The sequence below is a fragment of the Athene cunicularia genome (genome assembly GCF_003259725.1).
Source record: "Athene cunicularia isolate RWA chromosome Z unlocalized genomic scaffold, athCun1 chrZ_part1, whole genome shotgun sequence".
Lineage (NCBI taxonomy): Eukaryota > Metazoa > Chordata > Aves > Strigiformes > Strigidae > Athene > Athene cunicularia.
Window position 1 is genome coordinate 22,097,537 of NW_020799142.1, and position 17,451 is coordinate 22,114,987.

General features: G+C 35.8%; 2 protein-coding genes across 3 annotated transcripts in view; both read right to left on the reverse strand.

The window, feature by feature from the left end:
- Positions 1–4,406, reverse strand: part of RICTOR (RPTOR independent companion of MTOR complex 2) — a 101,151-nt gene extending 96,745 nt beyond the window's left edge. Inside the window, exon 1 of the mRNA XM_026865377.1 lies at positions 4,261–4,406. The gene's annotated coding sequence lies outside the window, so the exon portion shown is untranslated. The remainder of the gene's footprint in view (positions 1–4,260) is intronic.
- A 2,756-nt stretch (positions 4,407–7,162) lies between these two features.
- Positions 7,163–17,451, reverse strand: part of FYB1 (FYN binding protein 1) — a 75,088-nt gene continuing 64,799 nt past the window's right edge. For both annotated transcript variants that reach the window (XM_026865987.1, XM_026865988.1), the window contains 6 exons: positions 17,171–17,276; positions 15,826–15,931; positions 15,323–15,485; positions 10,876–10,909; positions 9,711–9,742; positions 7,163–9,599 (listed from right to left, as the gene is read on the reverse strand). In XM_026865987.1, the coding sequence (XP_026721788.1) occupies positions 9,577–9,599; positions 9,711–9,742; positions 10,876–10,909; positions 15,323–15,485; positions 15,826–15,931; positions 17,171–17,276 (464 nt within the window). In that variant the 3' untranslated portion in view covers positions 7,163–9,576. The remainder of the gene's footprint in view (positions 9,600–9,710; positions 9,743–10,875; positions 10,910–15,322; positions 15,486–15,825; positions 15,932–17,170; positions 17,277–17,451) is intronic.

Sequence of the window (17,451 nt, forward strand, 5' to 3'; positions counted from 1 at the left end):
GGGGGGGGGGGGGGAGATACCCTCTTTTTTGTCCATTTGGAAAGGGGAAGTTAATACTAAAGAGAAAATTAACTTCTTCACTTGTCTGATGGCTTGTCTGTATTACAAATTACAGTTAATCCTGCATAAGGCATCCTCTTCGATTCATCGTTTTTGTCTGTCACTGTCTAAATTACAATAAAATAAATTAAAGATGTTTTAATGGTCAAATGTGGAATCTAGTTCAATTTTACTTCTTAGTTTATAATTTTATGCCAATCTAAGTGCTATATATAACTAAATATATCTAAAACTGGGGACACAGTGTGATAGAGTTTCCTATGAGCTGCTGGCATACTTCCTTTCTCACCGGCAAAGCATGACATATAAAAACATACCAACAAACCACCAGTGTCATCTGGCGGTATGCAGACACAGATTAATCTTGAAACAATGTTAAAATGTTTGTAAATGTTCAGTGGTGGGTAGAGGCTTCTAAAGCTAGAGCTACAATTTTGGACATACATGGAAGGGTTCATGAAGAATTTGCTTTGTTCCATCCTTTTCCAATCACCAGATTATCCCTTTTGCCCCCTCACATGTGGGATTTTTCCAGCAACAACCTTTTTATATGCCAAATAGGGTTTTGCAATATGCTGTAGAGGATTCTACTATGTGAATTATAAATCTTAACGATTTAAAATCTAGTATGAAGATCGAAGAGAAGAGCTTTCCACTTGTTTTATGTCAAATGAAGAAATACGGGTGTAAGGGACAAGCTAGTGGCAGAGCCCTAACTGGCTCAAATTGTTTAAACTCTGTGGAAATTAATAAGGATGTGCAATTTATACCAACTGCAGCCTGCCCTTTACATAGAAGGAGAAAAACATTAATTGGGACCATGCAGATAAGAGGGTAAACTCTTCAGTTCAGCTGAACTACAGTGATCTGTAGTTGCTCAGCATTTGTAACACTCTTCCTTAATCTGCAGTGTCATAAAATTGCCTTTAAATAGATGATTAATCCTGAATGAGCGTGGGACAAACAGGAAGAGAAGACAATGTGGTGAATGAGATCAAAAGGTTAAAAAAAAAAAAAAAAAGTCATTGCTTCTTTTGCTATCTCTAGATTGTTAGAAAGAATTTTTATAATCACTCTGTTTAATCTATTTCTTCACATGAAGCCCATCAGACTGCTTAGGAAAGGATAAGACATGAGCTCTATTTTCTGCAGCCAAGAAATACTGGCAACAGACGTATAAAAAAGGAAGGTGTAAAGAAACCATCACTGATTGAATGAAGTATCTCAGAAGCTGATCAGCGGCTAGGCACGATAGATGAACAGGTCTGCACCAAAGATGACCAGATATTGATTTGTCCATTTGGTACCACAAGAATCGCTTGACCTGGTTTTTCTTATGTGAAAAAATCTCAGACACTAAAACTGGCTGGTTCAGCAGCAGCTCAGAGTTAGATCAAGAACAGGAGCTGTTGGGCATCTGGTTTAGAAGTTCTACAGTTTGGGACAATCAAATAGAGTTTATAAAATTTTTGGCAGCTGGAGAAATGCATAATATTAAATTAAATTATTGACAGCTCTGCCCTACCAGCAGTCACTGAATTAACTCACAGGTACCCGAGCAGACCTGCTCAATGGGTGGCCTGTGGGGCACCACTCACTGATATTCTCCAACCGCTGAGTGCTACACAGTGGGTGTAAAGTGGTGAGAGCCTGTGCGCTGCGTCTCAATCCAGTGATACAGAGCTGTCTGTGGGAGGATGCAGCTGCCGCTCAGGGCTTGTGTGCCTGTGGTGCAACAGAAGACACTAGGATCTGCTAGGGAGAGGGTGATGCTGCAGTATTAGAAAGGCTGAGTCTTCAGAGGATGTGGGAAAGGAAACGGGGAAAAAAGGTGACTCTACTAGCTGTAGCTTAATTTGCATAAATCAAAGTCCTTTAATAAACTGTCCTTGAGATTTTTGTTCTGTGTCTCTATAATACAGCAACAAGCAGAAATATAAAAGGTCATTCTTCCTCCATATAAAATCATCTGCCTCCTGGGAATGCTGTTTCTTTGTCCCGGACCCTGCCAGAGGATCTGAGAAAATGTGAATGTGGCCAGAGCTCTGTTGTAAACCTAGCAGAATTTGGGATATCAGGAAGGAAGGAGGACTTGAAACACGTGTGAAAGCATGGATACTGCATTTTACACACATCTGCTCCCTTGGGAATCCAACTGGCTGATGGGGTTGCTTGGAGACAGCACTGGTGTCATGCAGGTCCTGTAAATATGTTCTGGGTCATCTTTGGACAGCCTTGCACTGGTCCTGAGCCAAAACTGTCTGGTTTGGCCAATGTGACCGCAAAGACCATCAAGGTCCGGTGCCCAGGGATGTTCTCTGGCACTGTTTCAAGTGACAAGTATGGATGCAACTATAGTGCCGAGGCTGCATTTGATTATAGCAAGGGGTGAGTTGCCAAACTGCTCACATGGGACAGTGCAGAGAATAAGCGAAAGAAAGAGGACTCTAGTGTGTAACCACTAGGTTTAGGTGGATGCTGAATATTTGTTGTTGAACTTTTGAGCCATGTCTTAGGTTTTTTTATTTGTCCCATTTCATCTCATGTTCACCAAGCAGCTTGGGAAAAAAGCAAGGGGCAGTTTGTGTCCCAGGGAGAATGTCTCCACTGGGTTTGTTTTTTGGGGTGTAAATGCTCTTGTGGCTGATGTGGTGTATTCCTAATATATTCCTGTGCTAGCCTTTTCAAATACAACCCAATATATTTATTTCTACATATATTGTTATCAAAAAGGAGTTCTGTAGATAAAATTTTAAATATCATTATTACAGTTTGCAAAAGCAACATGATTTGGCTAAAGAAAAATCTATTTCTAACAAAAATTTTAACTCAATAAATATTTTTTTCTGGATTTTCTTTGATTTTGGAAAACAGTATAATCTAAGTTAATTCATTAATATAATACCATTAAATCCAGCTAGAAATAAAAAGTATTAATAGAAATATGAATTGATTACAATTGGGTAAAAAGCTACTATTTCTTCAGTATCCAATAATGGAAGAAATTAAAAAATGAACATACAGTGCATGGAAGAAAATTATGCAAGAGCAGCATTAAGTTTCATACTAAACCAACAACAACCCTCTGCAAAATAACACAATGTCAAGTGATGCAAACAAGTCTTCCTGATTAACTGTGCAGGTTGCTAACTAGATTGTTAATTAGTGCAACCTCCCATTTAAGCAACCATTTATGTAAGATTTTTCACAGCATTCTGCACTGCATAATCCTACTGAAGCTGTAAAAAGCAACTGGTGTTGAGTTTGGGTATGGTTGGCATATTTATTAGACCTGAGGAAAAAACTTTAAAAAATTAAAGCTATTAAATGTTTCAGTCCAAATAAACTCCAGTAATAGTGCTGAAACTCTATGAAAAGATAATTTATCATCCATATAGCAGCACAAATGATTGTTGTAAGTCTTCATGGTATTTTTTAAAAAACTGACGAAGCCCACTAACATTTTCTTTGGGCACTAGCTAAGAAAGGCTGGCTAACATTTGAACAGCAATGGTGTTATACAATATAATATTCATACTGAAATATCTCGATATCTGAAATGGTCATCAGTCAGTGGATATCATTAGAACAGGCTTCAGCCTCTTAACACAACCGGAAGCAAGTAGCTTGCTATGAATATGGGAGCAGAAAAAGGGATGGGATAGAAAAGTTATGTATTTATTTATTTATTTTAACTGGCAGTAGTCATACTTACTTATAAATAGCATCCCAACTTAAGTACTGAACACTCCCAAATACTGAGGGCAGAAGGAAGGCTTGCTTGGCCTTGCTGGGATAAACAGCGTAGAACACAAAATAGAAGAATTGTAAATCTTCTCAGTGGTTGGTGAGTAATAAAACCTCTGCTGGTGTCACCCACAGAGTTAGGAATCTTGCATGGAAAATAAGCATTTAAATAGAGCCGCTTTTAAAAATGGGATAAAAATGAAAGCGCCAGGGGCAAGAATGCAGAAGTAGGGGAGCAGTTTAAAAAAAAAAAAAAGAAAAGAGAAAGGAACAAGGAAGCAAAAGCAAAGGACAGAAAGCCGTGGTCAGAGGAACAAGGAAAAGAGGAATAATTATAGGAAACAGGAAGTAATCAAGAAAGCAAGCAGAACATCTCAGGTGGTAAAAGGAGGCACTGACAACAAAAAAATAAAGATATCTTTGGATCAATACTAAAGAAGAAACTGGGCTTACCTGTATGAGCTGGAAGGTGTGTGATGGCATCATCCTGGGCAGGAGAATGTGAAAGACGCTGAGATGCAGGAAAAGGGAAGGGAGCTTGGCAGGGTGTCCCTTCTGTCAGCAAGAAAAGGGGATGGGAGCCCTGGATTCTGTGTCTGTGTTTTGTGTACATTTTCCACTTGAAGTGTACCCGCACGCAATTGAAGGATCAGGCAACTTTTTGTGCTAAGAACTGAAAATCAGGAATCAGGCCAAAAAAAGAATTAAAAGGTAGGAAAAAAATCAAGTGCTGATTTTTCTTTTCTTTGTCTCATGATGCTTGAGCTGTAGGATTTGGTGATATTACAGAAAATGCAAATCATGTAAAGTTTCTTAAAACCCTTGGTATCCACCTAATTCACATTACATTCACATTCGTGCTGACATTTTGCATAATTCCTTTCTGCCTAACAGTGAACATTTGAAGTTTAAGCAATATTTGTGTCTTAAGAAAAAATATAAACAGGTGGTTTCCTATATTCATTTCAACAAGGCCCACAACATAAAAAGCCTTGAGCAGGAAACTCTGTACTTTTAATAACAGCTTAACCCTCTATTTCAAAGTGCTTTAGAAGAAGGCAAATAAAGATAATTTAACAAATTCTATGTACGTTCAGAAGCCAGCTAGCTAGCATGAAACATAAAGAAGAAAGACTCTGTGAGATCATTGTAATTTTGCCCCACCCAGGCAAAGAAGGGGACCTGGGGCTACCATGCTGCTGCTCTGCACAAGGCTACGACACACTGCAGTGGCATTCTGCAGTACCGTGGCTAACCTGAGTGGCACAGAGAACTAACTCTTCGAGCTGACTAGGATGCTGGAAACTGCTTAGTGTGAGCCTTCAGCTGCACTACTACCTCATTTCTTAGCCGGGCTGAGTAGTCGAGTTGGAGGGCTTGGAAAGCGATCCTGGTGAATGAAGGGCTATCCCGGGTGAATTCTTTCAGAGCTGGTTTGGGTATCTCAGCCTGGCATATTCCCAGACCATATGCACATAAGGGTTTAATTCTGGCAAAAACCAAACCTGACTCAAAACCATGACAACAGCTTGCTGTTGAGATGGGAGTTGGGAGACAGCAAATGATGAAGTGTCCATTAATATAGACCATTCAATTCTAGAATTTGTCCCCAGTTTTTATTGTTTCAGAATATAATCAGAACTATTATTTAAATTATCACTATCCCCTATCTGCCTCCTTTTTATTACTGTAAACATGGTATATTTAAAATACACATTTTGAATGCTAAAACTCTTTAAACACAAGGTGTTTTCTCTCTTTGTGTTTAATCACAAGTAGAGGCAAAGAGGAGGAAGAGAAGACAGTGAGAGTCCTAATCTAGGAAAGTACTAAAAATACAAATAATTTAGCTTTAGCAGTTTGGGTTTATATACAGGATTAATGGGTATGTGCCGCAAACTGTTCTCTGTTCATGCCTTCCTTTCGGACATTAAAAATGGGGATAAAATATTTTCTGTTTCACAAGATAAATCCATTACTATTCATGGAATCTAAGATATCATTGTGATGAATGCCATGAGAAACTAATAGTTCTGGGTGAAGCACAGGCTTGGGAAGATTTGCACTAAATAAAGGAGTGGCCAGAAACTGAATGAGCAGGGCTGAACAGCTGTCTTTTCTGTTAACTCTCATCCAGCCCATGCACTAAATGAGGCGGGGATCCTGTGGAAAAAAATACTGAGCCATCATGTAATTATAGTCTGTGCACGCATTTAAAGACGCATCCACACAAGGAGGCAGAACTGAGGCTGTGCAAATACAAACTCATTTCTTGCACCTCCGAGCATTTGAGTGCTTCTCTCTGTAGTGAAGCTGCATGCAAGAACTTTTCCATGTAGGATGATCTGGGGCTGCAGTACAGAATTCATAAGGGTATCCTTTTATGGGTCCACTAGTTTCCTCAGAAGTTGTCTTATTTGACATAAAATATACGCAGGCAGACACAGACACACATACACGTGTACCCCCAGACACGTTTACACCTGTATCTGTCATGAAGTAATGTGGTGGGCACAGGCTAATCTAATTCACACAGTGAATCTAGGTTCCTCTGCTGAATTTCCTTCCCAAAGCACTGATCTTCACAGTGGAGGTGGATTATGCAAGAAAATCACACATAGAGGAGGGTTTTGTTACCACCATGGGAGGAGTAGCCAAGGGATATGCAATTAATGTGGAGCGAGAATATAAACCTCTTACACAGGAATGCACAGGAGATCAGCTGCATTCCTGCAGTCCAGCCCCTGTGGTAACACCAGAGAAATGCTTTAAAACTCCTGGATTAGTCTTTTTTGCCCTCCCAGTTTTGCTTAGCCTGTTTACTGGGAGTGTAGAGGTACAACACAGATGGAACCAGCTCTGTTTACCTTAACTGGGGTGTTCTAATCTAATGAACAGTCTAATTTTTCTGTCAATATTTTTATGTTTTCACTGCTGAATATTTTAGCAGGCACAGCCAAATACTCCAGGATTATAGTTGAGTTTGGAGAGGGAAAAATTTCAAGAGAGAGAACATATTTCTTTTTCTTTTTTTTTTTTTTTTTTTTTAATAATAAATTACAGGTGAGAAACCCTTAAAATACAGACTTCCTTAAACTGCCTAAGTATAGGATTTTCCTGTCCGGAAGATTTTCTGCTTGCATTTCACTTGCTGGATAGTATCTAGATTGACAAACAAATGCCACATTGTACTTGTGCTGCCTTTGCAGCAATAAAATTGATAATAATAAATAAAAATAAATAATAAAGTTGATTTTTACTCTGTTTGCTGCTCAGTGGTAATTTTCAGAAGTTATTGTTCAGCTACTCTTCTTCTACATTGGCAGAAAATTATGTACCCACATTTCTTGTCAGAAAGCACACTTTTTATTCAGAGAAAGAAAAAAAATGCATCCAGTTAATTGTATTGGTGAAGTAATGAAAAGAAAAAACATACAATACCACTAATTTTTCAGTGTGTCGTACCTTATAAATACATTTCAACACCCTATATTATATTTGATCTGTCAAAACAAGACACAGATTTTCAGCTTAAAGTATCTTATGATTATTTCTTTTGATGATTTAATGTATCATACAACCAATTCAGCCAGTATAATTAGTAAGGAAATACAGTACCTACAACACATCAAGGTTAAGAACATGGAAAATATATGACCAAAAAATCTCACAAAGAATAAAATTCACTTGTTTTTCAGGGGGGAAAAAGAGGTTTGTGTTCCACCAAAGTCCTTTATTACAAGATAAACTATATTCAGAAGGGAAGTTCCTTTGTTGGTCTTACTGCAACACATGAAATTCTACCAGCAGTTAAAACTAAACCAAGACTGGGCATATATGTTAGAATTTAACACAAACTCTATTTGAGATAATTAGCTGTGTAAAGCATGAAATGATTTATCCTATTGTTAACTGACAAGTGGTTGTGCATTTCTAAATGTCTGCATTCCCTCTCAGTTCTTTGGTATATCACTAATTTAATGCAGATATCCTCTTGAATGCCCCTGAAAAATAAGTAAACCACCAGCAGTGACATAGCCAAATAGCCAGACACATTTATTGTACTTAATATACAAGGTCATGTTTTAAATTTGGGTGTTGGTGCTGATGTTTACCCATAAAATTGGTATTTGTATGCCTGGATGCTGGTTGACTAGAAAATACAGGACAGGAAACAAGTTTACATATAGCTTTTCAGTGTATTATCAGTGATTTTAAATACAGTATAAAATAGCTTATAGGCTATTATCTCTACAGTTAATTTTATATTTGATATCCCCATAGCATTATACCTCCTTAGAAATTTACTGTATTTTGAACCATCAATGAAAGGCGCTTGTGTAAGGTGAAATCTCAGTTCTGCTGGGACCAAGACTCACTTCAACGGAGACAAAATGTTTTTACATTTATAAGCTAAACCTGCTGTCTTGCTACATTGCACTGTATCCTTAAGGACTGTAGGATACTTGATGATCAAGAGGAGCTGCTTACACTGATCTAGACACATTGGTTGTTGCAGGTTTTCAGTAATCTTGCACTACAGCAAAAGCATCATGCATTACAAATACATGTTCCATTTTCTGCATGCTCACTCTCTTTATTGGGAGAGCACTGTAAATGTGTTTTGGTTTCCAGTGAGTTCTGATATGTAAGTGCAAAGTGATATTTATTATTATGATTCATCCATTCCTTTTACTTTGATTTGCTACTTGCTCATTCAAAGAACAGCATCACCAGTGATCTTTAGGAATAAATGTTGTTTCCACAGTGGATAAGCATTAAAACATTTAAATTCTATACTCTCATTTAGCCAAGTCTAGTACAAAATACAGTACTTAGAAGAAAAAGATCAAAATGGTGTGATAAATCTACATGCATATTCTAGAAGTGATTCCAAACCAGTTTATAATCAGTTTATAGGTCCATTTTAATGCCTAAATTACTATAGTGACAACAACATATCTTCAAACTAAACAGAAATTAAGTCTTAACCTAAATTTTTTGAATAAATTTTGAGCAACACTATACTATAAAGTAGACTCATCTATGGTTTATATCTCAGAGTACTGTATGTAACACATATAACATCATTACTATTTTACTATTAATATTAGTCAAAGATTACTTACAAAACGGTCAAATGAATTTTAGAAAATGGTATTCTATCATTAGTACAACGTAGAGAAAGAAACTTCAGCAATAGTGGTACATGGCTGTACATGTCAGTATAGCTAAGGCTATTGCAGTTGGAGTGGCAGGTCAGCAATGATGATGTCTTCTCTGATGCCCACTTTTGATTTCCTGTTTTTACAACAGGATGTTATCATCAAAGGAAGCATTTATTTTCAGGATACTGCCCTCCCCAGAGTGGCAGTCTCTGGTGTTTAATAGACCAGAGCCAGAGTAAAACCTGTTCCCAGAGTCTGTTGTTCCATTCATAGACCTGAACTGGCCTCTTTGGGTGTAGCTAGTTGAAGAACTGTTTTTACATGGACTGTCATAAATGTGGAAAAGAAGTTGAAAATTATAATCTTAACTTTAGCTCATATTCCCTGAATTTTAATTACTCAGATAAATGGCAATACAAATGTCATACAAAGCAAGAGGTGACAAACCCCTGAAATCCTAAAAAAAGGTTAATAGCACGTTTAGAAGAGTGTAACCGATTAACTTATAACCAGATTTAGTGACTTTTCTTGCTTTCACAATTAGGAAGTCCAAAATAGATTTTGATCTTCAATGAAGCTATTACTTGCATAGAATTCTACATCAGTCATTATCATAGATGCAATCTGAAATTGAGATAAAATACAAAAATATTAGTATTGTTTAGTATTTTGACTCAAGGATATATTTGGTGTAATTGAATATAGTTATTGTATTGTTTGAAATATCTAACATACCATCACCAATATCATCGTAAATATCTCCATCGCTGTAAGTTAAAAAAAAAGAAAAATAATGTATTAAAAAATTGAGAAATCAGATATATATTCCTATTTGCATGCAAATACAAAATAGTATAACTGTATGGTACAGTCATGGATCAAGTAATTAATTTGCTAATTACAAAAGTGCAACCTTTGTGGCAACAGAACAATGTTGAGAAAGATGGTCCAGTTAAAGGATTTTCAGTGAAGGGTAGAGCTGGATACATTTCTTTCTAACATGAAAGGCTCACTTTATTAACGGGTTGTTTTAAAATTAGGGTTTTAAGCAGTTATTCTAACAAATTCATAGAGATATGTCCATAAAAAATTAAATACTTACTGATTTTTAAAATGAAAACCAGAAAAGATGAGTAAAAAAAATCAGTGTACCCTTGAACTTCTTATTTGTTTCTGTATTTGGCTATGCCATAATAGTTTTGTAGAAGCAGCTTTTTAGATAATGAATTTAGGTAATGTCTATAAATGATACATGCTCCATGAATAGGAAATTTCAAAATATGTCACTTAGATACATGAACAGGCCTATGGAAGCCAATAAAACTATTTATAAGTTTAACATGTGTATAAGTGTTTGCAGGCCTCAATTCTAAATGTGACATCTGATTTGATATTTAAGGGTCTAACATAAAGCCCTTTGAAGGAAATAGAAAGGCTTTGTCTGATGAGAGTTTTGGATCAGAGCCTAAATGCTGAACTCCATGCAAATATTTGGAGCAACACTGAGCCAAATCTGCTCAATCCCAGTAAGACTGAAATAAAAATAAACCTAAAGAAAAATTGGTCCATTTGACTTAAACATTTGAAAATGGCATCAATACCCTTAATCACATTAATGTGCTGTTCAGTAAGATTCTAGTACCGATAATGTTTAATTTATGTAATTTTTCATCATTTAAAATAGAGTTTATGGTTAAGCAATGAGGATGGGGCCATGGAAATTCTCCAGTATGGATGTATGTGACTAATGCCTGAGAAATCTAAACTCCATAAAAATAACTTAATTTGCAGGACTAGAATGACATACTAAAATAATTACATTTCACTTTTATTGAACAAACAGTTTAAAACAAAATTGAGTGTTGTAACAAACTTTTCAAGAAGATCACTTTGTACTTACTTCTCAACTAAATTGCTTCTCAGAACATAGCCATCTGTAAAATTGAAAGATACATGTATTTCAGTTAAATTTAAATATTCATGTTACTTGTTCTGCTGCTAGCACTAGTGAAATGCGTTTGTTCTGTTTTAGATATTTCAGAGAGAAAGACAGATGGATAGTGATGTACAATGAATATGTACTTGAGGAAAATTTTGCTATGTCCAGTTTTAGTTTTAATTATTCTTGTCTGCTTGTTTAGTATAACATGGTGCCTTAGATACAAAATCAGAATACTACAGTAGCTCCAAGACCAGTTAGATGTCTACTGTGTAAGGTGCTTTCCATATTCATAAAATGTTGTTTCTCTTGTGTTGTTGCAATAGTTTCCATTGTACACAAAACTAGTACAGAAAGGAGAAAATAGTAATTCAGGTTATGCAAGATTAGGTTTTCATTTTATATTTTAGTTTCCTGGTTGCATGACAGGGGTGTGAAGCAATAGCTATTAACACAAAATGTAGTACAGTTCACAAATTACAGCATAAAAAAACCCAAAACAAAACAAAACAACATATAATAATATTTATAATAATAAATAACAGAAATATGTATAGTTTCCTACAGGGCCAAAAATGTATTTCAATATGTATACACTAATTAATAATCATTAACTGTAATTTAAAAAAATTTTCTAAGTGTTTCATATTGATAAGCACTGTTTATATAAATAAGGGAAATACCTTAGAAAAGCTACTCACTGGTGAATTATTCCATTACTCTGTTGCATTACTAATGAAATCAGATAAAACCACACATATTCATTAATATATTCAATCTCTTGAAAAAATTACTTGCTGTCTTCAGTAAAACATATCTGCTGAAATACTTGTCAATTGGTTTAACACATACAAGCAAAGAGAAAGCCATAACTATTACGTATTTGCAGTCAAACATTAGTGTGTTTGTACAAAATATGACAGATCTAAAGGAGAAATGTGATTTTCTATTATATTTGAAATTACTGTATAAGTTTTCTTCTTTTATTCATTGGGGGGCTTAACTGGTCACACTCAAATGACAGGGTTTTAGTAATTCATACACAATTCACATATTTTAGAATAAATGTATCAACTTGACCTGAAAAGTTCCTTGAATTCTTGGTGCTGCTATTGCTCCATGTACTTAGGGGAACAGTTATATAGTACAGAAAGTATCAGTTTTCTGCTAGCATTTCTGGTGGAAATCCTTCAGGTCAGTCTAGGTGAATCCTCAGATCTTATAATTTTTACCTTTAAGAATTATGTCCTCCTTCACATGGATTTTTCTTTTCTGATACACAAGACATGAAAATATCTTGCATTTTAAAATGCACAGTAATGTCCAGTTTAAGAGTCTCATAATTTGTGTTAAGCCTTTTACACATCCAAGCCCTAATTTTGTTATAACTGAAACAGACTTTTTCAGAATCTCTAACTTTGCTAGTAGGGGAAACCTTCCATTGTAAATTGGCATCAGACAAAATGAGCTAGTACTGTTCCCAAAAGCTGCTGAACTGTCACAGTCTTCAACTGGCCAATGTTTTGATATATAAAAATACCCTATGATTCCTATACAGAGTATTGGAAAAGTTGTCTGGCAAGACTAGTATCCCCAATAGTCCTGCAAATAGTAATAAGAAACTAATTCTTATATACAGCTTTTCTTCATAAAGAAACATTGGCATGATTAATTTTATCTTGGTGTATTTCCATCTTAAAATAGGTAGTTATTAGATATTGATATAAATCTCAAATGTAAAGAAGATTTTTTTTCCAGAATATGCTGGATATAAAGTAGATTAGTGATTTGCTTTGTAAAGGCCATAATACATTAAAAACACTGCATTTCCAAAGAAAACTTCTGTCTTGTGCTAGAACTGAATATTGCCTAAATGGATTAATCTCATGTGATAATATTTTGTTTGACAATGATCTGCTTTAGCTTCTGTTTAAGATTTAAGTTACATGAATAAAAAAATAGTTCTATGCATTTAATATTTGATTGCAGCTATGTATGATAAAATTTGCTTAATTTGCCTGTATTTTTATCTTTAGGGTCATGACAACTGGATACTGACATAAATTCTATTATAAATTTTGCCTACTAGAAACTTGTTAAACTGCAGGTCATCTCTGATAGTCAAGGAACCTAGTACTGCAGATTTTGTCACCTTCATATGCTTTCAGACTGATTGCAGGTTGGTACACATCGGGAAAGCTCTGTCTGTTCAGGATATTCTTAGCCTGGCTGTTGTTCCACTGATTTTATTTTCTGAGATAAAGGCATGGAAATTGTTGTTTTTTTTAAGATGTCATCTCTTTTATATTGTCTTTAAGCAGAGTTTAGTAGGGTCCTGAACTCCTGACATCTCCTGGGAATCATTTAAAGTCATTTGGCTAAGCTAATCTTCTCTATTTTTTCTTTTAATTTTTTCACATGAAATACATGAGAGCAAAATTTCTTTGCTTACAGTCATGGTGTACAAACACAGCATACTTGCAAGCCAGACATCATTGTGACAGTCCTACTACTGCAAAGCATATTCTAGGTTCTTCCGACAGTCCCTAGCCCCTAAATACATGGGAGATACATCTCACACTCATTCGAATTTACTAATCCAAAGGTTTTGTTTCTAACTAAAATATTCATATTTAAGTGACTTCTGTAACAGGGAACAAGGCAGCAGGTCAGCACACTGCATCCTGATTGCTTAGTACTACTGAGAGCTATGACACATCAGGCCAGCTGCTCTCTGATGGTGTAAAGGAAGCTTGGAGGGGACGCAACTTAAATTTTCAGGCACTGAAGTCCATTTATATCCTAATACTTAAGCAAAATTTATGAAAGTGAATTGAAGGGTTCTGTGTATTTCAAAAGGTCCATGGGTCAGACCAAGGCAACGGTAAGAAGGAATTTGAGAAGGTAAATAAGAATTAGTTCCTTCTTTCAGTTTTGAAATTTCAAAATAAGATTATCAACCCTTGCTTAAAAAGGTGGCAAGACACTGTAACATAATTTGCAATTTTGTTTAACTGCCAGTAAAGGCATGAATCTATGAAAGTGCTTCATTAATTAACAATTAAATGGAAGAATTCATGTGTGAAAACATCTTTAATTGTTGATTTGCAGTCTTATCTGGCTTTCCAAAGGTAAAATCAGAGCTTTAAGGTATGATAAACTAAAGCCACTAGAGCAAACAACCAAAACTGTCATGCACTTAGGATTCAAACTTCACTAATTAATGTGAAAATTGACAGAGATCTATTCAGAGGTTTTCAGGGAGGATATTATTATTTGTTTTGCTCTATTATGCATAGCAAATCAGTAGCTCCTGTCACTATTTCAGAGGCTTTGAAGACTATGTGAGGAAAACAGCCAACATGAACTACTTTCTTCTTTGTCATTAGCTTGATTCAAAAAATGCAGCATTGAAAGTTGCTCTTTGGGAAGTGGCTACACTAGTGCAATCCATATTTTGAAACATATGTCTTATGCAAGAAGTTCTTCCTCATCCTTCAGGCCTGCCAGGAAGAAGGCTTTACTCCAGACTGTAACAGTTGAGTACAGAGAGAAAAAAAATAGAAGGAAAGAGACTGAATCCCCTTCAGAGGTTTATAGCATTTGACTGTCTTCTACATAGGTCAGAGGTAAAAAGTAAAGGTGAGTGGAAGGATACTGCTACTTGGAATGTATTCTGTTCCTACACAAAGTCAGTTTTCATTAGGAGATCTGAAAAGTATTGTAACAGCAGCACATTAAGAAATTGAAACCAACAGTAGATGGTCCGGACTTCTCAAAAAATGCAGGAACTTCTGCCAATGCACACCCTGGCCAAGGGTTTCAAAGAAACACTGAAAGGCCTCATGTGGCTCCCAAAACAAGCAGGCATGCCAATGAGGACATATGCCTTGAATCAACTAGGGGCTGGGGGGAAGGCTCCTAAGCAGTTTCCTCCCCCTGGCCTGTTGAAAAGATTAAACTCCGCCTCTGTCAGTCCAAAGTAAGAATATTGTTATTGATTTTCCCTTGGCTGCAATCAAGGGGCAAGTGCTTCCCAGAAGTGCAGCAAGGATTTAACTTTTACTAGATTCTGTAAGATTTCATAGCTGTACACTTTTGGTCAAACAGAGGGAGACAGAAGCAACAAAACTTCTGTTAATCTTAGTTGATGCAAAGCATGATTTACATAACTAAGTTGTCCTTTTTCTCACATTTGGTATTTCTTATCTACTGGAGTTTTAAATTTTTAAGGCAAGCTGCTCTTAAAACACAATAATAAAATAACAGGAATTTACCTCTTGTCAACCACAAGGCAAGGAAGAAGACAAGTACAAGGCTCTGCTTTAATATGTGAAGGTTTTACATGTCCTGACTCAGTCACTGTCTGGGAATGTGATTTGTACTACAGCTTTTTAATAAAACTTACATTTTCCTTCTTCATTCCTGCACAGGACCTTGGTATCATCTGTGCTTTCAATAATTTCAAGAGACTCCCCTGGTTTAACTTGTAAGTCTTTAGATCCCCATCTTCTCTGGGGCAAATCCTTGACTGTGGTGGTAGAGTAAAGAACTTTAATTTCACCTTCAAACTGCAAAAATAAAGAGACACTGGTTAAAAAAGTCAATGTAAAGCTTATCATCATAAGATTTATTTATATAAATTTTATATAATTTCTATAAAATTTTTAGACCAATTTATTCCCATTTATTATTAAGTTTTTGGAAATCAGGCACATAATTTTTTATGCTATTTGGTATGTGTCCATGCTTGCCATTTGGATAGTTCACTACTTTTACAAGTAGTAATATTTTACCTTTTAAAGGCAAAATAATGGATTATTTACAAATTACGGGATACAAATTACAGGACACCATACAGATATTTTAGTCTTTACATTTTATGTGAACAAAACTTTGAACAAAACTTACTTTGAACTTTTTTCTGAACTCTTTCTCATCTTTTTCCATCCTTTTAAGCTTTTGTGCATCTTTTTCATCTGATTTATGTTTTCCAAAGCTTGCTGATTTTGATGAGCTAAAACAAGAGGTTAGAGATAAAATTAACAACACATCTGAGATATTGACAACATTTTGATAATTTCAGTGAAAATGCATTTGCCTTCATGTGTCTAGTATGTTTTTGTTGTTTTACAAAACTAATATGGATCATACAATACAGATTTGATTTCAAAAGAAAAAGTTAGTGTTGTCTTTCCTACCTTTTTAATGAGTTCTGATGTTAATATATCTATCGTATAACTGAATATGAAAAATTATTCCAAGTATTTAGCTGCTAGAGCAATGAGAACTTTACATCTACTAAAAATAGTTTAGGTAAATGATACCCATCACTTTAGAATCTCTAGGCAAGAAGCAATTTTTGTGAAGTCTGTATATCTTCGGGCAATAGGCTGTATAACACATGTCCCAGTGAGAAGGCAGATGGACCATCTTAGCCTTTCATACAGTAGCTGTGTCAGTCCTATGTGCCCATAGAAGACCTTGTTACACCAATAAATATGCATTACATGACCCGTGTCAAGTTCTGTTGCTTTTTCCACATCCCTGATACTGTTGTCTTGTGCGAATGAGCACAGAAAGGTTTCAAGCCCTAACTTCCCTTCCTGATGCTGTACCTGGGAATTTAAAGTCTGACTTTATTTTGATCCTTTCCTCCTTCGAACTGGATACACAGTTCAAAGAGCTCTGTTTCAACGTCTCCAGACTAGATTATTGTAGTGAACTCTATAGCTCCACCTGCGTGGAGTTGGTAACAACAGAATGTGACATGTTGCAGGCATCTTCACAGATGCATCTGTGCTTATAACACATCTGTGCTCCAGAGATGTCCATAACTTCCTGGTCCAGGGTTAAAAGTTTTCCATGTTGAACTTGACATCTCCAGATGTGTTTCATACTCATAACACAGAGTACTATCTCCTTTTCTCTTAAAATTCTGCAGCAGCTGAGATAAAGTGCTTATCCTAAGTCTCCAAATTTTATAGGAAGAGGACTGCATGCAGAGAATCTACAATGTGGTACCTTTAGGCCATGTATTAATTTCTACCTCTTGTCCATCAGGGACTGAATTTGTGGAAATTCTAAGCATGCTTATTTATTCTATAGTCTAATTATTATTTCAATCTGAAATGGAGGCAGGGAGCATTCATCCTCCATTGTCCACAGTAAGGTTATGTGAACTACAAAACCTGACAGCACCAAATAAAGCATACATATCTAGTAAATGCTTTTAAAATTTTTTACAGTGTATTACAGATTTCTAATCAGGGGAGTAATTCCCATTTTCACTTGCTTGATTTCAGGCGGTGGTGGAGGAAAGTCCGAAGAATCTACATCATCATAAACATCATCTTCACAGTCTGAAAAAATAGTGTTTAAAAAGATGGAAAATTATTATGTGATCCTCGAGTACTGAATACACTGTGTTATAATCTACAGTAGAGTATCTAAGCTGATCAGAAATTACAGCAGGTACTGTAGCCATTTACTGTCTGTTGTAACTGTGGGTTCTCTGTTTTGCACAATCTACTGTGC